Genomic DNA, 21,596 nt, shown 5'->3' on the forward strand with positions numbered 1-21,596 from the left:
TATGTCAACCTTCACTAAACCAGTAAAGTGCTTGTTTAGGGTTAAATACATTTAACTGGATTTGAACTAATTAATATTTATATTGTGAACAAGTTGCATGGTAAAATTTATCAGATAGGTGTACCTGTGTATCTGTCTTTGATTAGGGACTTCTGTTTGTAGACAGAGATTGAAAATTGTTTCTTTGGTTTTCTTTGATGTTCAGAGTCAGAGCTCAATTTTGCACCTTTTGGAGAAAGAGGCAGGTGCAGGTAGAGAAGCTGACAGCTCTTGGGAGGGTTAATTAGAGCTAATTATAATTTGATTGGCCTGCTTTTCCTCCAGAAAGCTTAACCAAATCTTCCTTTGCAAAATGAGGATTTTGCTTTTTCAGACAAACTGAAGAAAATCTTTATTTCCTGGATTTACAAATGTCTATCATTTTACACACTTTACAAAGAAGTGTGTAATTCATAGAATTATGTAATTCATGGAAGCAGGAATGTGGAGGGTGGGAAAGGATGTTCAGCATTATATAGTCCTTGAGAGCGTATATTAGCTTGCGATGAAAAACTGTACTTTGTAGGGAAAGACAAACTAGTGTACATAATTATCTATGTAATGAAAAAACCAAGAAATAATAATTGTCAAACACAGTGAAGTGTAACTGTCCCTCGTCCCACATAGTTTTAATGTAACCTCATTTGCTTGATAAATACTATGAAAGGATTTTCAAATTTATATATAAAAAGAATATAATGAAATTATTTACTTTTCATTAAGTCCTTTTCATAGCATGGTTTATGGTTATTATTGTAATTATTCAAATGAAATATAGTCCTACTAATAGTCTTATAAAATTGAAACATTTTATGAACTTTTCTATGAAAGCTTCTTTCCTAAGGTGGTTACTATATATGCAAAACAAAGTTGTCATTTTTACCGTCAGTCCAGTTGTATCTCATTTTTATGGTAAGTGGAGCACCTATGTTCATATTACATAGGGTTTTACTCTCAGTTTGTGTTCTAATTTGGGCAGTCAAGATTCTTTGGCTTTAGAAAGCTAGGCAGTAAAATACTTAACATTTTAATGACAGCTCAAGATAGGAGTAGGAGATACTAAGCATGTGATTAATTACAGACAACAGATACTATAAAAGATAAAAGTAAGAAAAAATCATTGTAAGCTGAAGTAGTCTGGCTGCTCAGAGAAGGTAAAATCTGAAGTAGCTTTGAATGATAGACAAGAACCGAATGAAGAAAAAAGGGTAAAGTGGAGCAAAAAGTGTGCTGGAAAGTGTCCTCAAGGCAGGAGAGTTCAGTGTAAGGAAATTTGTCAAGTCATGTAATTGGATGGTAATCATGTAAGAGGGTACTAAAGCTAGGAAGACAGATTTGGAACAAATAGTGGAAAGCCTTGAAGTATGGATATTGAGGATGTTATCTAAGGTTATCTTGGGTTGGTTACCTGAGCAGTATTTTAGGAAAATTGGTCCTTCAGAAGCATGCAGAATACGTGAGAGTGAAAAACACAGTAGGCAGGGTGATCATTTATGTGACTTTTCATAGTACCTAACATTGAGGTGATGAGAACGTGAATCAGTAATGCAGTGGCAAGAATGCAGATCAAGGAGTGGCTGCAAATACATCATAAATGAAGACTTCACAGTGCTTAGTAAGTGGTTAGGCTTGCAGGTGGGCTGGTGGGCTGGATGTATGCATGGAGGAAGGGCAAGGAAAGAGAGAGGAGAGAGCACATTTCAGAGGCCCATAGAAACTTCCATGAATTCATTTTCTTCCCCCAAGTGCATCCATGCTTACAGAATGAGTTGGGGATTCATTCGTGAATACCTGCAAATTACTTTGAGATGATCCATTGGGAGAAATAGTATACACGTTTTAATAAATCTGATACACAAGTTAAGGAACCTCTACATAACTTGCTTTTAAACACTTTTCCTTCAACAACCTTCTTCCTGCAATAACCCTTAATCTTTTCTCACAAGCTGTAGTGGGACCAGGACCAACAAGAGTTCTCCAGTGAGTGAATGTCGGAAGCTGATAAGAGAAGTATTCTTTCAGGCTTGGTAGCATAAGTTACATGATACCAAGACATATATCTCTTTGCAGTCTCTTTTTTTCTCCAGTTGGCCATTGACATTTTGAAAGATTTACTGATTAGCTTAAAAATTACAGAATTTCGAAGGTTACTGATATGGATGTACTAGCCTAATTACAAACGTGCAACTGCTGTTAATGCTTTTTCCTTCTACTTTAGGGAGCCGTTACGACTCATAACTAGAGAAGAGAAGGTTTTACATAATTGTTGCTAACATTAAAAAGACCTGTGCACATTATGTTATTATGTTCCCAAACAACTTCTCTAAAGTTCAATAACTGGTATTACTAATTGATTGCCTCAGGAAAGCCCTTAATAAATTGTCTAGTCTAACTCTCTAATCACATAGGTGATTATGTCTATCTTTCAAAAGCAGTAAAGAGGAACCGTACCAAGAACTGTAATTGTTTCTTTAACCTTCCTGTGAGAGTTGATGTTATAAAGTAGGCATTGTTATTTCCCATTAAACAACTGAACAAACTGAGTTTCTTAGAGCATTAGAGAATTACACAGCCAGGAAAAAAAAAAAATCACAGATCAAAGATTCTGACCTAGGTGCAGCTCATTGTAACAGTCAGGTTTTCTCTTCTATGTCATGTTCCTTGTGGGGAAGAAATGCTGTATGTGGAAAAACACACAGCACATTGTCTTTTGTCTGAGCTTATACTGCCCTTTGTGTGAGTTGATAATACCCTTTGTCTCCTTTGTCAAAGGAGTGTTTGGTGTGATCCTTCCCGAAGATTCACTGTGAAATTGTAAGGTGGAAAAATCCTCATTTTACAATGAGACAGTATGAGTTGGAGGGATTTCCTCAGTGTCACCTAAAAAAAAAAAAAAAAAAAGCCAAGTCAGAGATTGGACTTCATAACTCAAGATTCCCTTCCAGTCTCCATGCCCATTCTGCTCAGTATGAAAAAACGTAATGCTTGTGTTGCTTGTGTTGATTTTTCTGATTGCTGTTGCCTCTTTGTTTCTCTTTTATTTCCTAACTTTCTAAGCTGAATTAATCTCTACCTAATACAAAATAATTCAATGAACTGGCTGCAGCATCTACCCTGATGGGATTTAGGGCTCATGGTGAGGTACTCAGAAAATTCTGGCTCAATTGTTACTGACATGGGAGGCTTTACAGTAATTTATTAGAAGACGACCCAGGAGGAAAAGGAAAAAAATGGATTTATGTGATCCTGCATTGCTAAATACAGCACACTGCTGCTATCTCTTTTTTTCACTGCTTCCTCTAAAAGTCATCATTTCAATGCACTAATCTTTTAAACAGCCATTCAGTGGGAATTGGGCTAGAACTTTGCTAAGGGGTCACATTTACCAACTTGACAGTTATACATTGACGAAAGAAATAGCATGAATTTATTCAGCATCAAAACCTCTGCATCTTTTACCACCCAACCGCATTTCACACTGTATTACCATCAGTGAACTATCATGGCTGTATAAATATTCCATCCAGATACTTCATTTAATTAACTAGCATTCTTTGAACAAAAATTAAAATGCTGTTTTTATAGAGGAATAAAAGCTGCTTGAAGTGAGCGTGAAGGAGATAAATCATCAAATTAGTTATTATTCATTGCAGCTATGGAGCATTCTCTGCCCCTCCTCTTTCTCTTCAGCAGCAGGATATTTTTTTTCTAGCTTGATTGAATGGAAAATGGGGAGTGGTGTAAGCAGCCTCGAAGATATTTTAGTGTATTGTCATGTCCACATCCTAAGCTCCTGTAGGGTTGGGCTGATATTGTCATCTATGAGTGTTTGTGTGTGTGTGTGTTTTTTTTAAATCATTTTCTGAGTTTGAACAGACAGTATGGCTTTGTAGCCAAGAGCATGAACTTTGAGAGCGCACTGCCTGGGTTCAAAACCCAGTCCAGCCACTTTTTAGGTCTGTGATTCTAAGCAACTTCCTTGACCTTTCATGCTTTAGTCTTCCACCTATTAAATGGGTGTAAGAATAGACATGCCTCCCACAGCAGTGTATGGATCCGCTGAGCTGGTCTGTGTAAAACATGCAGAGTGGCACTGGCATCCATTTCCATCCTGTACGCACAGCCACAGCCTGATGTGGGTTGATCAAGCAGTGACACTCGTGACGTGGTCACCTGGCCTGAACCAAATGATGTGGCTTGGTAAATATTCTTCTGTTTCCCCAGGTATTTCTTCCTAACAGTACCCTTTGATGAGAAGACCACTGGGTTTAAAGATAAGGAAATCAAGTTCTTTGGGTTTTTTGCTGTTGTTTGTTCTGAGTAGAGTTGACACGCAATGTTACCTCCGTTTCAGGTGTACAGCCTAGTGATTCAACAACTACAGTTATGCCGTGCTCACCACAAGCATAGTTACTGTCTGTCACTAGGCAACACTGGTGTGATACCATTAATTCTGTTCCCCATGCTATACCTTTTGTTCCTGGGACTGAAATCAAGCCCTTTGAATCAGGTGTAGGAGGCCGTGGGTCAGCCATACCTCTTCGTCCTGAGCCCTGCTGTCAGGTTTAGCTTTCTAAAGCACTCTGATCTCAAATCAATTTCTGCTCAAAAGTTCTTAAGATTTACCTGATACAAGCCCTTTTGGCGGTCATGCCATTTCTACCGAAGCCTGGCTCTTTCCCTTCTCCTCCGCCTTTTTTTTCCCAATTGTTCTCCCAGGAAGCACCTACTCCAGTCAAAATCAACCTAGTGCCATTTCTCAAATGTATCCCTTCTTGTCTTCTCTTCCTTTGTTCACATTGTTCTTTTTGTCTATCATGCCCTGCTCTGTTCTTCCACTTACGTAAGGCATACTTCATGTTCGGAACGGAACCAGGAAGAGGAAAGGATCCTTTATCCCCTTTGTATGTTTTTTTTTAATCACATAATATGATGATCTAGATGCACTAGCTGCTGAGTAAATGTTGTTAGTGATGATGAAGTCTTCTGTTAGCTATACTTTCAAACTACATTTAGAATCTAACCACTTGATACCATCTCCAACACTGTCCCCCTTGTTCAAGCCATAGTTTTTACACCTGTCCCCTTCTCCCTGCTCCACCTTGGCCCACCTGCAGCTCTCTTGCGAGCAAACCCAAGAGCAAAACTAATCCCCTTATAATTTAAATCAGATCGTAATCATTTCTCTGCTCCAAACCCTCCAGTAACTTCCCATCTCACCCTGAGTAAAACCAAAGTTTTTATGATGGCCTACAAAGTCTCTTATGATCGGCCCTTCCACCCCAGCCTCATCCCTGACCTCACTCCTTGTGTCCTACGAGTCCCTCCTGCCTGTCTCTTATCACTCTCAACTTAATGCCACACTGGCTTCCTCACTGTTCTCTAAAGATGGAACAAACAATTCCATCTCAGGGCCTTTGCACAAACTATTCTCTTTGTCCCCCCCCCCACCGCCCCCCAAAAAAGCTCCTTGGGAAACCTTCATGGCTCCATGCTTCGTGCGGGTCTCCGATTACATCTCTGATTACATATAATCTCAGGGAGATCTTCACTGATAATCCCTAATTTACTGTATATCTCCCCAAACTCTAATGTAAATTCAGGTCTGAAAAGGGCATGAGGGAGGACTTTTTGTCTATTTTGTTCGGTGCTCTCTCCTCAGTACCTGAAACAGAACCTGGCACATAGCAAGTACTTAATAAACATTTATTGAATGTATGAGTGAAAAACTGACCCTTAAAAATATGTCCATGTTCTAACTCTCCCTTCATTTCAAATGCGTTTAGACTCAAAAGCAGGCATCCTGTAATAGCTCCAAGAAAATTAAAATAGCCATACTTGAATATTAGCCATGGCGATTGGAGCAGAAAGTTTCATTGTAGAAAAACGAGATTTCTGCATCAAGTAAAGGAAAATAAATGTTTTATAGTATAATAACTGCCATGCTAAATTATATTGGTGTCCATGGGGAGGGGACTATCGACCTAACACCAAAGCACATTTTGAAGGAGCACGTGTTTTTGGTCACCCCATCTTCTTCCTAAGGTGGAGAGTGTAACTAGTATATAGTTTTGTTTTATTTGTTTCATCATTTAGTAGCAAAGTAAAATGGTGAGAAGAGCACTAATGTTGGAGTTTGGCAGACCTGGATTTAAACTCTGGCACTGCTTTGTGTCCTTAGACAGGATATGTAACCTCTCTGAGCGTCTGTTTAATTATGTATAAAATGGTTTTTAATAATGACTCTCTCTGATATTATTCTAAAGGTTAAATGAGAAAAGACACATGAATCATCTAAGACATAACATGTCTAATAAATGTCTTGTGAGCATTGCACCCTATAGAAATAATAAGATGTTTTGCTACTGAATTCCACGTTTTGGCTTTTTGTTTGTTTGTTTTGAGAGAGAGAGAAGGGTTGCAAAATGGTGGTTTTGTTAAAGCATGGGGACAGGAACCGGGGGCAGAAAGAGCTTCTGCCCTGGGGTTGTGAGGGGTGTCTGATAATATACTTGGGAGTTGGGGGAGGTAAGGAAAAAGGTTTCAAAAGGATTTTCATGTGTTGAGACTCAGGATACCAGAGGCCTTACCATTGTAAATCATAAGGGGGATGTAACAAACAGACTGATGTCTAGAAATAAGCTTTGGATCCTGGGCTTGGACCACAAGGAAGTCCACAACACCACAGATCTCTCAGCTATTTTTGAAGCTGCAAGACTCTTCCTAGAGCATCAGCACTACCACATACCGGAGTTCTGTGGAAGCCTACTCTTTGTCTGTTGAACCTGTTCTTAATTCTGTTCTCCAATTCTCTTCTACTTCCCTTATTTCCAAAATGTTATGCTAGGTGTGTGAAGTTGGGGATTCCATACTGAAAGCTATCCAAGAAATCGAGAGAGGAAAAGTGAATCAAGCATTTGCTCTACATAATAAGATAAGGTGGATACTAAGTTTTAAATTGAGATGTAAGGAGCATGTAGCTATTGATTGAGTTTGGGAATTATAACTTCCAGAGGACGTAAAAGATTTTGTTCCACCTGTTTTGCCAAACTGTTTTTTAACATGGCATTTTTTTTTCCAACGGTCTGAATTTTGAAATCCTCAGGAAGCCAAAGCTGTGGTTGAAGAAACTAGAGCCCTGCGAAGTCGAATCCACCTTGCCGAGGCTGCACAGCGCCAGGCACACGGGATGGAAATGGACTACGAAGAAGTGATCCGTCTGTTAGAGGCCGAGGTCACAGATCTAAAGGCTCAGCTTGCTGATTATTCGGACCAAAATAAAGTAAGCAAAACCGTCCTCTCTTTTAGTTACCATGGTTTCCTTGCCGTTGTCATGTATCCTGTTTTCATTTCCTTTTCATCTGCACTTCTAAACTAGGTCAGTGTTTGTCTTCTGTTATTCAACGATAGGATGGTGTGTCCTGATGGGATGGGGGTGGAGGGCTCCTGCGAAGGTTGTGAGTGTCCCTTGATCCCTATAGCTTGGGGTTGAAATAGCATGTGCCCCAAACTGATTTGGGTCATTGGTCAACATTGTACAGCTCAGGCATAAAGTCCTGGAACTATTTAACATCTAATTGATGACATTGGTTTTCCCCTTTTGTTCCTAAACTTGCTAATTTGCCTGGTGGGGATGAGAGAAGAAGAGTCGAGGGATGGGTTTTGCTCTTTGATTAGAGCACTCGAGGAAGTGTGAATGTTAAATAATTTTTGCCCAGGGCCCAAGATAATTTTTTTTTTTTTAAAGATTTTATTTATTTCTTTGTCAGAGAGAGAGAGAGCACGCACAAGCAGGCAGAGAGGCAGGCAGAGGCAGAGAGAGAAGCAGGCTCCCTGCCAAGCAAGGAGCCTGATGTGGGACTCGATCCCAGGACCCTGGGATCACGACCTGAGCTGAAGGCAGCGGCTTAACCCATTGAGCCACCCAGGTGTCCCCAGGGCCCAAGATAATTAACAGAAAGAAACGGAGTGTGAATTTAATAGGCTCCAATTTCAATAGCAAAATACCAAATACTGTTCAGAAAGCAATGTGATCTCTTTTTAATGTGAATTTTTTTAGTTTGTGATTTTCTTATAACATAATACATACTATATTCATTGAAAGGTCTTCAAAAACTGTAATAGACATTTATTTCACCGAGATAGAAAACGAAGTAAACTGAAATAGATGTTTTGTAACTTTTAACAAGTTCACTTAGAGTAGGTATTTATATCTCTAATCCAGTACACTTTCAAGAAAACTTAAAGTGAATTTGAATACTTCATGTTTCTTTATATGAATATAAAACAGGTAAATACCTTAAATATACCAAGTGGAAATGAAGCCACTTTTAGAAAAGTAAAATACGGGAGAAAATCGGAAATTTTCTTTGGTCCGCTCTATGAGTCACTATTACATTTCTCACATCTGCCCATTTAAACCAATTCCAAAAGATAGCTGATGTTCTTGTCACTCTTTGATAATACACAAGGCCAAGGAAAAATTGTATTACTTGAAAAGGCAGCTATACTTAAAAATATTACATATATTTATTATTTTGGGCCCAGTGTTTACATTCTGAAATCAGAGATACATGCTTATTTCATGTGAGTAACTTTAACATGATTCTGAAAATTCTGGGAATTATCACAATATCAAAAGTACTGTTTCTTTGCTGTGCTAAAGCTTTTTATCTTCATGAAGTCCCAAAAGTTCATTTTTGCTTTCGTTTCCCTTGCCTTTAGAGATGTGTCTTGAAGTTGCTGCAATATTGGGACGAGTACTGGGTGTTATACATAACTAATGAATCGTTAAACACTTTAAAAAGTTTTTTTAATTAAATTAATGAAATTTTTAAAAAGGATTAAAAACACATTTGAGAAGTACTGTGTTATATAAAACTCTATGTACTTTTGGAGGGATAATCAACAGTCTTTAAAAATACTCTCTAGGTAATATTCAAAGAGTTCTCATGAATTTCTTCTTTTTTTTTTTTTTTAACATAGGTTATTTGCAATTCTCTGTCCCAGCTCCTAGCTGAGACACATTTTTGTCCTAAGTTGTCTGGCAATATAATTAATTCAGGTTTTCTCTTTTTCAACATAATGGGATCTCATGCCATTCTTCGTAACAGGATTCTAAGCTAAGCCCTTAACTTATCTCTGAAAAAAAAACCTTTTGTTTCTTTTTCTTTTTTTTTTTTTTTAAGATTTTATTTATTTATTTGTCAGAGAGAGAGAGAGAGAGAAAGAGAACACAAGCAGGGAGAACTGCAGTCAGAGGGAGAAGTAGGCTTTCCATTGAGCAGGAGACCAAATATGGTCCTGGGATCATGACCTGAGCCAAAGGCAGATACTTGACTAAGCCACCCAGGCATCTCTGTTTGTTTATTTTCCAAAGAAAAAATGATAGTTGAGAGCATCTCAACATTTCCCAAACTCAGTGCCAGTGGAGAAAGAGAAGGAATCATGTTTTGGTTGGTTTTTTTCTTTTAATTATTTGAGATTGCTTTAAGAGACATGGACCAAGATATTATAGAACTCGGATTCAAAGATTCATTTTTAAGACACAGGTTCTTTTTGTAACAGTGTTTTTATTTTTCACTGTAAGTTTTCTCTTATCTCATCTTTATACTTACTTAATTACCTTTTTTGTTTTTGTTTTTTCTGTTTACCTCCAGCTTAGGAAGTAAAACATTGCCAATACCTTTGAAGATCTATTGTCCCTCCCCAGTTGGCATTCCCCTCCCGCACCCTCAGAAGTAACTGCTTTTCTAGATGTAGTATTAACAACTTTCTCAATAATTTTACCACGTATCTTTATATCTCTTAACAATTAATGTTGTTGAGTCTTGCCTGTTCATCAACTTTATATAAATAGAAATGTTCTACATGTATTCTTCCTACTTGCTTTTTTCACTGAACCTCTTATTTTCGCAATTCATCTATTTGAAACTTATAGCCAGTTCATGTATTTTCATCACTTCTTTTTTTCATCACATTTTTGTACTCCCTTAATTGGAAATACTTCTGTATTTGATGAACAGTCCGTTTCTGTTTTCTTTATTATGAACGATGCTGCTAAAAATATTTTTGTACATAACATCATGCTCCGCATGCGTAACAGTTTGTCTTGGGTTCATATCTTCGAGTGAAACTGCTAGGTTGAACGATGATCGATGAACTTTACTGGGTAATGCCTAATTGCGTCTAAAAGCCTTCGGACCAATTTTTACTGCCACCCGTAGTGAATGAGAGATACCGTTCACCCCATACCCTTGCCGACACTTCGTTTTCATTTCCTTTTAATTTGTATCAAGCTGGGTAGGTGTGATAAGGAGATCTCATTGTGGTTTAATTTGGATTTCCCTGGTTACTAATGACTTGAAGCCACTGGCATACTGGGACCAGCTGGCGCTGGCTCACGGTCTGCGATTGTGGGTATCTCTTCTTAATGGCATATTGAGCGCTATCAGGTTGGTAGCTTGAAATCAGCCAGGAAAGAGGTATTTACACCCCCAGATGCTGTACACCAGGGCTTTTCCTCTGGCCCAGGTAGCCAGTTGAGCATATATTTATATACTTGTTAGACATTTATATTTCTTTGTGAAATGCCTCTTTGTTACTTTCAACCATTTTTCCCCCATTGGGTTATTCTTTTTGTATTAATATGTAGTAATTGTACATATATGTTCCAGTTCCTAACCCTATATTAAGTTATATGTTATTGAAGGCTTTTCTCAAATTTATGGCTTGCCTTTCCCCCAATGGTAAGATAAACATTGGTTTTCAGATAGTTGAACTTATCATCAGTGCTTTCCCTCCTGTCTTTTTAGAACGTCTTCCATTCCCAAAGATATCCTTTGATATTTGCCCCTCAAAGTTTTAAAGTTTGGGGGGCATCTGGGTGGCTCAGTCAGTGAAGTGTCTGCCTTCAGCTCAGGTCGTGATCTCAGGGTCCCGGGATTGAGCCCTTTGTCAGCTCCCTGCTCAGTGGGGAGTCTGCTCCTCCCTCTGCCCCTCCCAGCCCCCCACTCATGCACATGCTCTCTCTGTCTCTCTCTCTCTCTCTCAAATAAATAAAGAAAATCTTTTAAAAAATAAAAGTTTTAAAGTTTTGATCCTTCTGTCATTGGTTTTGTGGCATATGTGTGGGTGGGGATCCATTTTATTCTGACTTTATTCTAAATGAATGAATTTATTCAAGTCTCTTGTTTCCTGATTGATCTGCAAATCCGCTCTGTCGCATATCAAGATTTCATGTGTGTCTGTCTTACTGAGGGCCCTTTGTTGTCTTTCTTTGGTTTATTTGTATGTTATTGTGCCAATAATACACTGTGTTGGTTATGATATCTTTTATAGTAAGTCTTGATTATCTGACTACCCTATCTAGTTCTTTTTCTTTAAAAGTATGTTGGTCGGGTGCCTGGGTGGCTCAGTGGGTTAAAGCCTCTGCCTTGGGCTGGGGTCATGATCCCAGGGTTCTGGGATCAAGCCCCGCATTGGGGCTCTCTGCTCAGCAAGGAGCCTGTTTCCCCCTCTCTCTGTCTCTGCCTGCCTCTACTTGTGATCTCTGTCAAATAAATAAATAAAACCTTTAAAAATAAATAAATAAATAAATAAATAAAAGTATGTTGGCTACATGACCCTTAGATCTCTTACATGTATTTTACACTTGGCTTATATATTCAATCAAAAGGGGAAAAAAAAGAAACTATTGGAACTTTTACTGAAAGTGCATTAAATATATAATTAATTAGGGGAAATTTATGTATGATTGAGTCTTTATTAATAAACACAGTGAGGCACAGAAAGGTTAATTGCATTGTGACCAGAGACTCTAGTCTATAGCATACTAACTCTAAAATTTATTGATGGCTGCTTCACGGTTTACTATGTGACCAGTGTTAACACATTTCAAAGTGAGCTTGAAAGGAATTCTGCAGTTTTTTGATGTATCATTTTCTATAGTCTACTAGATTGGGGTCATTAACTGTAGAGTTTAGTTCTTCTCTAATCATTTTAATTTCCTTGTCAGAGAAATGCATTAAAATCTCCATTTTTAAAAAATTTATATATTTTGAAGTAATATTTTTAGCAACAGACAAGCTTAGAATTACATTATCATTCTTTATGGAATGTTGTGACTCTTCAATTTAGCAATTTTTTTCCCCCCAATATTTATTTTTGATTGATATTAAAATAGTTACAGCAGTTTTCTTTTGGTATTCACCTGTGTGTGTTTTCCTTTCTTTTACTTCTAATTTTGCAGTGTCCTTATGTTTCAATTGTGTGTGTGTGGAAAACAACATATATCTGAATTTTTTCCTCATCTTACTGATTTTTGACCGTTAGTTGAAAAAATCTTTCCATTTATACTCTTTTGTTTGCTAATGAACTTGACTTCATTTCTACCCTCTTTTAAGTTATGCATTTTATGTGTCCTGAGTTTTTCTGATTATTTTTTTAGTTGTCATCTTTTACCTGTTCGCTTTTTGTTTTGTTTTGTTTTAAAGATTTATTTATTTATTTGACAGACAGAAATCACAAGTAGGCAGAGAGGCAGGCAGAGAGAGAGGAGGAAGCAGGCTCCCTGCTGAGCAGAGAGCCCCATGCAGGGCTCGATCCCAGGACCCTGGAACCATGACCTGAGCCGAAGGCAGAGGCTTTAACCCACTGAGCCACCCAGGCGTCCCTGTTCATTTTTTTTTTCAATTGGTTCAGATTTCTCCTGTTTTCCCAATTCCCATTCCATTTATTTCCTTCCACTAGGCCAGAAGGTATGCGCTCCGTTTCTAAGTTTTAATGATTATCTTAGAAATGTTAACATTCTGTTTTAACATAAACTATAAAAACTAATCACTAGCTTTCACCTTTTTCTAAATATTATGAGCACTTTAAAACATAAATCCTATCATCCCTTCCTACTTAATTTCTATTTTTGTCAGCATTTTAGTTCTTTCTTGACTTTTAACACCATAAATTAGACACTATTACAGTCCATTTTGTGCCGTCACCCTTTATTTAAATAGATGCCCATGTTTACCATTTTTTATGTTTAGCATTCTTTTTGCATCTCAGACCTTCTTGCTAAAATTATTTCCGTCCTGAAGTACATGTTTTAGAACTGTGTTTAATGAGGATCTGTTGGTAACAAATTCTCTTCAGTTTTGTCGTCTGAAAACATCTTTATTGAACTCTTGCTCTTGAAGTACATTTTTGCTACATTTAAAGTAAGTTGGCATTTAATTTCTTTCAGTGTTTTTATTCCATGGTTGCAGTATCAGCAGTCAATCTGTTATTTGTTTACAGTCTGTTGTTTCTTTCTAGATGATTTTCAAATCTTTTTATCTTCAGTATTCAGCAGTTTGACTATGAGTCATGTATTGACTTATTTTTATTTATGTTGTTTGAGATTCACTGAGGAATCTGGACTGAGGAACAGTGTCTTTTGTTATTTCTGAAAAACCCCAAATTATACTGAGCAGTTTCTCCTTCATTCTTTCTGAACCTTCATGTGTAATTCAGATGGGGTGTATGCTAGATCTTCATCTAGTTATATTTTCCTTGCTTCTCCTTCTTTTATATTTTCCATTTTTATTTTTCTGGTACATTATGAGAACCTTCTTTGGCTCTGCCTTCCAGTTTACCCATTCTCTTTTCAACTATATCTAATTGAATATTAAACCCATAAATGATCTTTTAATTTTGATTATATTTTTATTTTTAAGAATCATTATTTTATGTCCTATCGATCTATTTTTATAATTTCCTTTCCCTTTGTTATGTTTTAAATTCCTCCATATTTTTTAAGACATTAAACATTTTAGTCTGTATCCGATCATTACAGTATCAGTTGTCTTTATGTGTCTGTAACTGATTTCCTTCAGCTGGCTTTTATTCATGGTAGCTTATCTCCTGAGGTCATGTTCTTTTGACACATTATATGTACACATTCTTTGGGATCTGAGTTTAGAAAATATCCCTCCACGGAAGTTTTGTGTTTGCTTCTACCAGTCTGGGACTATTTAAACTAAAATTTAAGCTTACAAATTTACAGTTTACATGGGTAATACAAATTATGACCTCAAACCTTCATGAGTGGGGGCTTATGATTAGAAGTTATAGGGGAGACTTTTTTTAACCCACTTGCCAGAAGCAAAATCAAAATCATATATTTACTTCTATAAGGTTTGTTTCTTTCCAGTTTACCCATTAAAGTTCTCTCATTTGCCATCTGTGCCTGAAGGTGTACCCTCAGAACAATTTATGCTGCACTGCATGCTTACTCTAATGACTGAGTTCACCCAGCATTGTTGTTGTTTGTCTTCATGGAATTCCTTTACTGTCCTTGGGATTCCTTTACTTCCTTGCCAGCTCAGCTTTACATTGGACATATTATGTTAAATATATATGTATATCTTCAGCGATTTTCGTTGTACCACATTGGTAGCAATTTCTGTCAGCAGTTGGCAAGGCATATTGTAAAAAACAAAACAAACAAAAAAACCTGATAAACTTAATTTAAATGTATTTTACTGTAAGAATCAACAAAGTCATCTACAGCTTATCTCATAAAATTTGCAGCATCCCTGTGCAGTTTAACTTCTAAATATGCAATTAGTTAAATGTCTCCCCAGATCAGAAGATAAATACAGTGAGAGAAAATAAATAATATGGTAATGTTGGTATCAGTTAGTAAAAACTGAAAATAGGAGCCACTGATGTAAAAATAAAAGAAATGAGTAAAACCTTCTTTTTAATACCTCTGTCCAGGAAAGTGTTCAGGAGTTAAAAAAGAGAATTACAGTACTCGACTGCCAATTGCGAAAATCAGAAATGGCTCGAAAAACTTTTGAGGCATCCACTGAAAAGCTTCTTCATTTTGTAGAGGTAAACTTTCCCATTATATTACTTTATGTCCATTTTTAAGATATCTGTAGATAACTGACATATAGACAAGTGTCCTAGTGTTTGGTGGCTATTGAAACATTCCCTGCCTCAAAATAATGATGCTAACCTATAGTCAGTTTTAAAATTGCATAGATAATGAAAAGACCAGCTAACCAATAGATTGTTAAGAGAAATAATTGATAGGATAGCATGATCCCAAATATACACTATGTTTTAATGAACACTTTCTCAAAACTCTTAATACTATGTAAATGTTATTTGATAAATATTTACCCTATAAAGAAATGTTTCCATAGTTATTACACATCCATGTCAATGTAATTGATTTTTCCCACATGTAATAGAAATACCTTTTAATTAATTGGGAGTGGGAAGGGGGGGAGGTTATAAATATTAGTTAAATAAGAAAAGACATCCTAAAAATATCAAACTTAAAATCTCCTTTACTGTCTTGTTTGTCTCTAGACTATTCAAGAATTATTTTCTGATAATACTTCTCCTTTATCAAATTTAAGGTAAGAATATTTAAGTGTTTTCTGTAGAGTATGATTACGTTTTTCATTTGGTAATTGTGATTAAAATACTAAAATCTCTTAAATAATCTTAAGATGTAACATAACTCCTGCTGGATACTGTTTTTTTCATGTTTTGTGGAAATAGATACAAGGACATGTTGTTTTGACCCCATCTCTGTAAAAAAATTTCTGGAGGGATTTAGCCAGTCATTATAACCTAGAACTTGAAAATTGAGGTAGGAATCACCTATATTGTTTTTGTCAGGAATTCTGTAAAAATGGGATTACCTTGAAGTTCTGTAAGCATCCTGTGTATGAATAAAAATTACTTGAAAGGTCAGTCTCAAGCCCGCAGATCAGTTGTTATGGCAAACAGAATTTTATAAAACATGTTCATACAGTCAGTTTCTTTCATTTTCAACATTCAGTAGACACAAATAAAAGGAATACATTTGGAGGATACACCTTGGGTTTGTTATTATTCACAGTTTGTTTCCAATTTAAAGTTTCTTACTAAGAGCTACAAACTTACTAATAAGATTTATGTATTTCATACTGCAAGTTTATGGTCATTTTGATACATAATGAAAGATAGACAAAAGAAAGTTTCCTGTTTATACATTTTCAAAGCAAGTTTTTCCCTCATCTTATAATAGCTGCCACTAGCAATGTATTTCTACTTCTAGCAATAAAGGCTTGCAGAAACAGGAAAACTCTGCCCTTTGCTATAAAAACAGAAGTTTAATAAATGAAGTTGATGGGGCACATGGGTGGCTCAATGGGTTAAAGCCTCTGCCTTCGGCTCAGGTCATGATTCCAGGGTCCTGTTACTGAGCCCCGCATCGGACTCTCTGCTCGGCAGGGAGCCTGCTTCCTTCCTCTCTCTCTGCCTGCCTCTCTGCCTACTTGTGATCTCTGTCTGCCAAATAAATAAATAAAATCTTTTTTTAAATAAATAAATAAAGTTGAATCATTGTATTCTTATTATATTTTAGGGTTTCACATGGCATTTTTTTTTTACTTTAGAAAAATGTCTATGGTAGTATTCTTTTAAAAATATTTTATTATTGAAATATAGTTGACATACAATATATATTAGTTTCAGGTATACAGCATAATAATTTGATTATTCCATATGTTATGCGATAATAGTACATTTTTAAATTCATTTTATTGTAATGCCTTATTCTAATGAAAAATCTGACATTTTATTGCTATCCATGCTGCTAATGATGTAAGATAATTATGTGAATTTCATGATAATTATTTTCAATAAGAATTTAAAATACTTAGCAAGCAGATTCCCCTTGTGTGTTTAGGTATATCCCCCATCCCAAGCGTCAAGTCTCATGACCTTAAATAATATTTCAGAAGTTTTGGCATTAAATATGAAGGTTAAAAATGACTACTTAAAAGCCAAAGCCTGGGCGCCTGGGTGGCTCAGTGGGTTAAAGCCTCTGCCTTCGGCTCAGGTCATGTGATTCCAGGGTCCTGTTACTGAGCCCTGCATCTCTGCTCAGCAGGGAGCCTGCTTCCTTCCTCTCTCTCTGCCTGCCTCTCTGCCTCCTTGTGATCTCTGTCAAATAAATAAATAAATCTTTAAAAGCTAGAGCCTACCCTTGCCTTAAACTGGTTCAAGAAAAAAGGGTAACCTTAAAAAACATTAAGCAAATTTTCACCACATCTTGGAAACTTAAACTCTAGAAAAATGTGATTCAGTCTCTTTTTTTTTTTTTTAAAGATTTTATTTATTTCTTTTAGAGAGAGCACGAACAGGGGGAGCGACAGGGCTCAGGTAGAAACAGGCTACCCGCTGAGCAGGGAGCCCCATGTGGGTCTCGATCCCAGGACCCCGAGATCATGACCTGAGCCAAAGGCAGATGATTAACCTAACCAACTGAACCCCCAGGCGTCCCATGGCTCAGTCTTTTTAATATACTCTATCTTCTGTTTAATGCTTCATTTGAATTTTTACAAAACTAAAGACTACATCATGTTAGCGTAACATAAGAACTCACAAAATAAGCCCAACAAATGATTTATTCCTCCTTATTATGAGGTCAATCTAATTCTTTAAATATGTCTTTCTTACATAATAAAGAACTGAAAACAAATGTTTTGTGATTACTTCATTTTATAACACTATTCCCAGAAGTACAAATATTTTTATACATAAGAATTCAGATTAAGTCAAAATGGATGTTATTTATTGAATGATAAGTTCAACTTTATGTTACTGCCCTCACAGTGAAAGAAGAGCCATGTTAGCTTCTCAGACTTCTCTTACACCACTGGGAAGGAATGGACGTAACATCCCAGCAATGCTAGCTCTTGAATCTAAGGAACTCGTTAAATCTGTTCGGGCCATACTTGACATGGATTGTAAGTTTTCTGCAATTTTTCACTTTCTTTTCTTTTTTTTTTTTTTAGTAATTTATTTAACAGAACAAAACGAAATTTTAAGCTTGACAGTTTAATTTTGTTAAATGTGTTGGTTTGCCTACAGTAAAATTAATAGCTAATTGATAAAAAAAACAATCTTAATACACTAATTGTAGGGGGAGAATATTTATTTAAAGTGCCTAAAATGGCTTCCAAGAGAAGATAGCTGATTACCTCTACTTCCATCCAAAGTCTTTTTGAAGTGGGAGAATGAACAGAAAAATAAATCCACGGCAGCACTGGAAACCTGAAAGATTAGAACCCACATTGAGGAATTTTTGAATAATATGCAACAGATAGTATAAAATTGAAGGTACAGCCCAGCTGAGCAAAAGACCCCAAAACACAATAAAGATGAACAACAAAACTGCTGAAACAGTGAGTTAAGTAGAACCATGAAAAAACTTCCAGATCACAGGCAGGGAAAACTAGGAGCAGACCCTTGGGCAGTCGGCAGGGTAATTAATTAATTAAAGGGCTGTGGAATAGCTGAACCAGTTCCCTCCTCATCAGAGCTGCTGGCTCAGGCATTTACTCCTAAGCCAGGGCCAAGAGAATACCTTTCTTAAAAGAACTGCATGATCTGTCACTGGACACCCCCAGAGTCAGCACTGGGCCAGAAAGAGAAGCAGGGCAACTGGCTAAGTAACTTCCCACAACCCAGCACACAGGGGGTTCCCTGGGGGGAGCTTACATGATTGGACGGTGCCATCCTTCCCTCCTCCTGCCTCCCAGCGCTTCTGGCTCTTCGTGGATTTGGTCTCCGTTTTTATCTGTTGGTTCTTAGGTCTGTTCCCTTGATGTCAGTCTGTCTGCTGGTTGGCCTCTCCCATTCCACGATCCCTGTTTGCCACTCTTAATCTTCCCTATGCTGGGGAACATATAAAAATATAAGTGTGGAGAGGCACAGATGAAATTCTTTGTTAACAAAGTATCCAAGTTTTGAGTAAAGTCCTAGGTAGCAAATGGTTTGGCTTCCTTTTTAAAGACCCTTTGGGGGTAATTTTTAACTTTAAAACTATGTCACATAAAGAGGTTTGAAAGACATGCCTCTAATAGTAAAAATAGACATTTTTAAGTGAGGGTGGGAACAGTGGAGGGAAACACCTGCACACACACACACACAGCCCAGCGGACACTGCGATCATCAGTTTTAATTACCTCGCTAACATTAACCTTTACATTTGTCAAACATGATTATTCAAAGAAAATATTTGAAATTCAGCAGAACTTCTTTGGAAGAAAAGTGAAAAATTCCATCTGCACTTTTTATCTGTCATAAGATTGTACCAAGTCTGCTGTTTAAACTAGCCAATAGTTTCTGCATTGAAATGTAGAAATATAATTGCTAATATTGGCATATATTCCCAGTCCTTTTATAATTTTTATGACTTGTCTTTTTATGTTTGATAATTCAGATAAACTCAGCTCGTTTTTCTTTTTCTTTATGCAGTAGGTTTTTTCTGTATGTAATGAAAAGCAGAAAATCACTACCATGAGGTAGATAATTCAACTGCAGTCTCTAATCTCATTTCCTTTGGTGTGACTGTCTGCTTAGCTCAAGTAACAATTTGGAATTTTCTCTTGAGTAATTACCTCTACTTTCTTCTTAGCATAAGTACACTCTGGGATGTTATACGATGGGATTTCCTCAGAAATGAGAATCAGATTTCTTGGGTATTCTAGCTTAAAACCAGTCCCCGGGGAATATGTAGGAGATAATTCTGAACCTTTTTTTGGATGATGGCCTCCACTGAAATCTCACAGAAGCCCTGTTCCCAGACATGTGCAATCACACACATTTGCATCCTTCTTCGGCGTGTGCATAAGCCCCGACTTAAGATGTAGGATCTTAATGTAGAGAACACTAATGCTTCCTATAGCCTTGCAAACCTGGCCCTTCAGCTCTCTTCAGGGTGCCTTTAGCAATGGAGAAGGATGGGGCTCCTGGAGGCAGCCCAGAGGACCAATCTGAACCCACGTAAACAGTGCTCTGCAGAAGCCCTGCAGATCCCCAGAGGTGCCCCAGGGATCATCCCAGTTAGCCAGCCAACTCCACTGGGCAAATGACTTCATCTCTGGTTCTCTCTGACCATGTGAAAGGTGGAGCTCACAATATCTGAAGTGACAGGATTGGGGCATCAAGTGAGATACTTGGGAAGTGGCTAAACAAGCACCCGGTAGTAGAAGATATTCCACAAGTGACATCATTGCTGCTGGTGCTGCTAATGCTGGCACCACATTCTTACTATTATTTAAAGCGGTTCATTTAAATGTACTTTCTCTTCTGTGCAGAGTATTAAGTAATTATTGTCTACATCTTTTTTTTAAATTTTTTATTTATTTGTTTGGCAGACAGAGATCACAAGTAGGCAGAGAGGCAGGCAGAGAGAGAGGAAGGAAGCAGGCTCCCTGCTGAGCAGAGAGCCCGATGCAGGCCTCGATCCCAGGACCCCGGGATCATGACCTGAGCCGAAGGCAGAGGCTTTAACCCACTGAGCCACCCAGGCATCCAGTAATTATTGTCTAAATCTTCTCTTAGTTTGGAGCCATTTGAAAATAGAGTAGATGAGAGCTTTTCTTAGTATATAACATTTAATGTTACTTTCAACTTTGAGTTAGAATGTAACCATCACAGGAAACCGTGGTTAAGTGTCTGAATCAGCAGCTTATCTTTCAGTTGTTTATTGCTAACTATAACAAAACTTAGGTGTGTTCCATTATACTGCCTCCACTGAAATGTTATATAGACAAATAGGCATTTTTCATTTGGTATTGGAACCCTCCATCAATATTTACATAGTCAGTATTGTAATGTGTTAGTGTAATCTTTATTTGAAAGAGCTACTTGTTTTGAACTGCAGTCTTCGGCTGACATCTAGATTGACAAAATAATCCTGTAACAAAAGCAGGAAGAAGCAGTTCTTTTTTTTTTTTTTTTTAAAGATTTTATTTATTTATTTGACAGAGAGGGAACAAGCAGGGGGAGTAGCAGAGGGAGAAGTAGAAGCCTGCAGAGCAGGGAGCCCAGTGTGGGGCTCTATTCCAGGACCCTGGGATCCTGACCTGAGCTGAAAGCAGACACTTAGCAATGGAGCCACACAGGTGCCCCTGCAGGTCTGTTTTTAAAATGCATAATAAAATAATACCTGGCCAGATATTCCATAGGAGATCTTTAATCAGAACTTATTGACTTCCTGATAAATTGGCAGCCAATCCCAGGCATCTAAGTTCCTTCAAAATTCCCAAAGAAATGATAAATATAGTATAAAAATCTTCAAAAGCAATAGTCATACAGGCAAATCCCAAAAAGTTTTCGATAAGGCAGGTAGGACCACATACAGTGAAAACACGAACCACCAACTTGTTAGCCCCCTGCTGAACAATAGTGGTGATTGTGGGAGTAACTGGAGGTCACTGCGGCAGGTCAGTCCTTAATGCATTCTGATTTGAAGGGGTAATGAATAAAGCCAACGACTGGCGAGGCGGTAACTGGGCTGTTTTTCTTTTATCTTGGTGAGTCAGTGGCATTTTTGAAATCCTCACGATTCACAGATTCTGTGTCAAGCAGAAGGCCAACTGGGCCTTAGTCCGTTGGCAATGTAGACATACTTGACATCTGACATGCACTGGGGCACATAGGAAAGGGAGCCCGACACAGTGGCTTCTGTACCAGATGCCACAGGGCTCTTGACAGCCACCTCTGGT

The 21,596-nt window shown here is 37.5% G+C and overlaps 1 protein-coding gene across 4 annotated transcripts in view; it reads left to right on the forward strand.

Moving 5' to 3' along the window:
• The window catches only part of STXBP4 (syntaxin binding protein 4), a 167,007-nt gene that overhangs the window by 80,093 nt on the left and 65,318 nt on the right, over nucleotides 1-21,596 (forward strand). For all 4 annotated transcript variants that reach the window (XM_059149747.1, XM_059149750.1, XM_059149749.1 and 1 more), the window contains 4 exons: nucleotides 7,145-7,321; nucleotides 14,794-14,910; nucleotides 15,397-15,446; nucleotides 17,695-17,828. In XM_059149747.1, coding sequence (XP_059005730.1) covers nucleotides 7,145-7,321; nucleotides 14,794-14,910; nucleotides 15,397-15,446; nucleotides 17,695-17,828 — 478 coding nt within the window. The remainder of the gene's footprint in view (nucleotides 1-7,144; nucleotides 7,322-14,793; nucleotides 14,911-15,396; nucleotides 15,447-17,694; nucleotides 17,829-21,596) is intronic.

Source organism: Mustela lutreola, chromosome 15 (genome assembly GCF_030435805.1).
Source record: "Mustela lutreola isolate mMusLut2 chromosome 15, mMusLut2.pri, whole genome shotgun sequence".
NCBI classification, from domain to species: Eukaryota; Metazoa; Chordata; class Mammalia; order Carnivora; family Mustelidae; genus Mustela; species Mustela lutreola.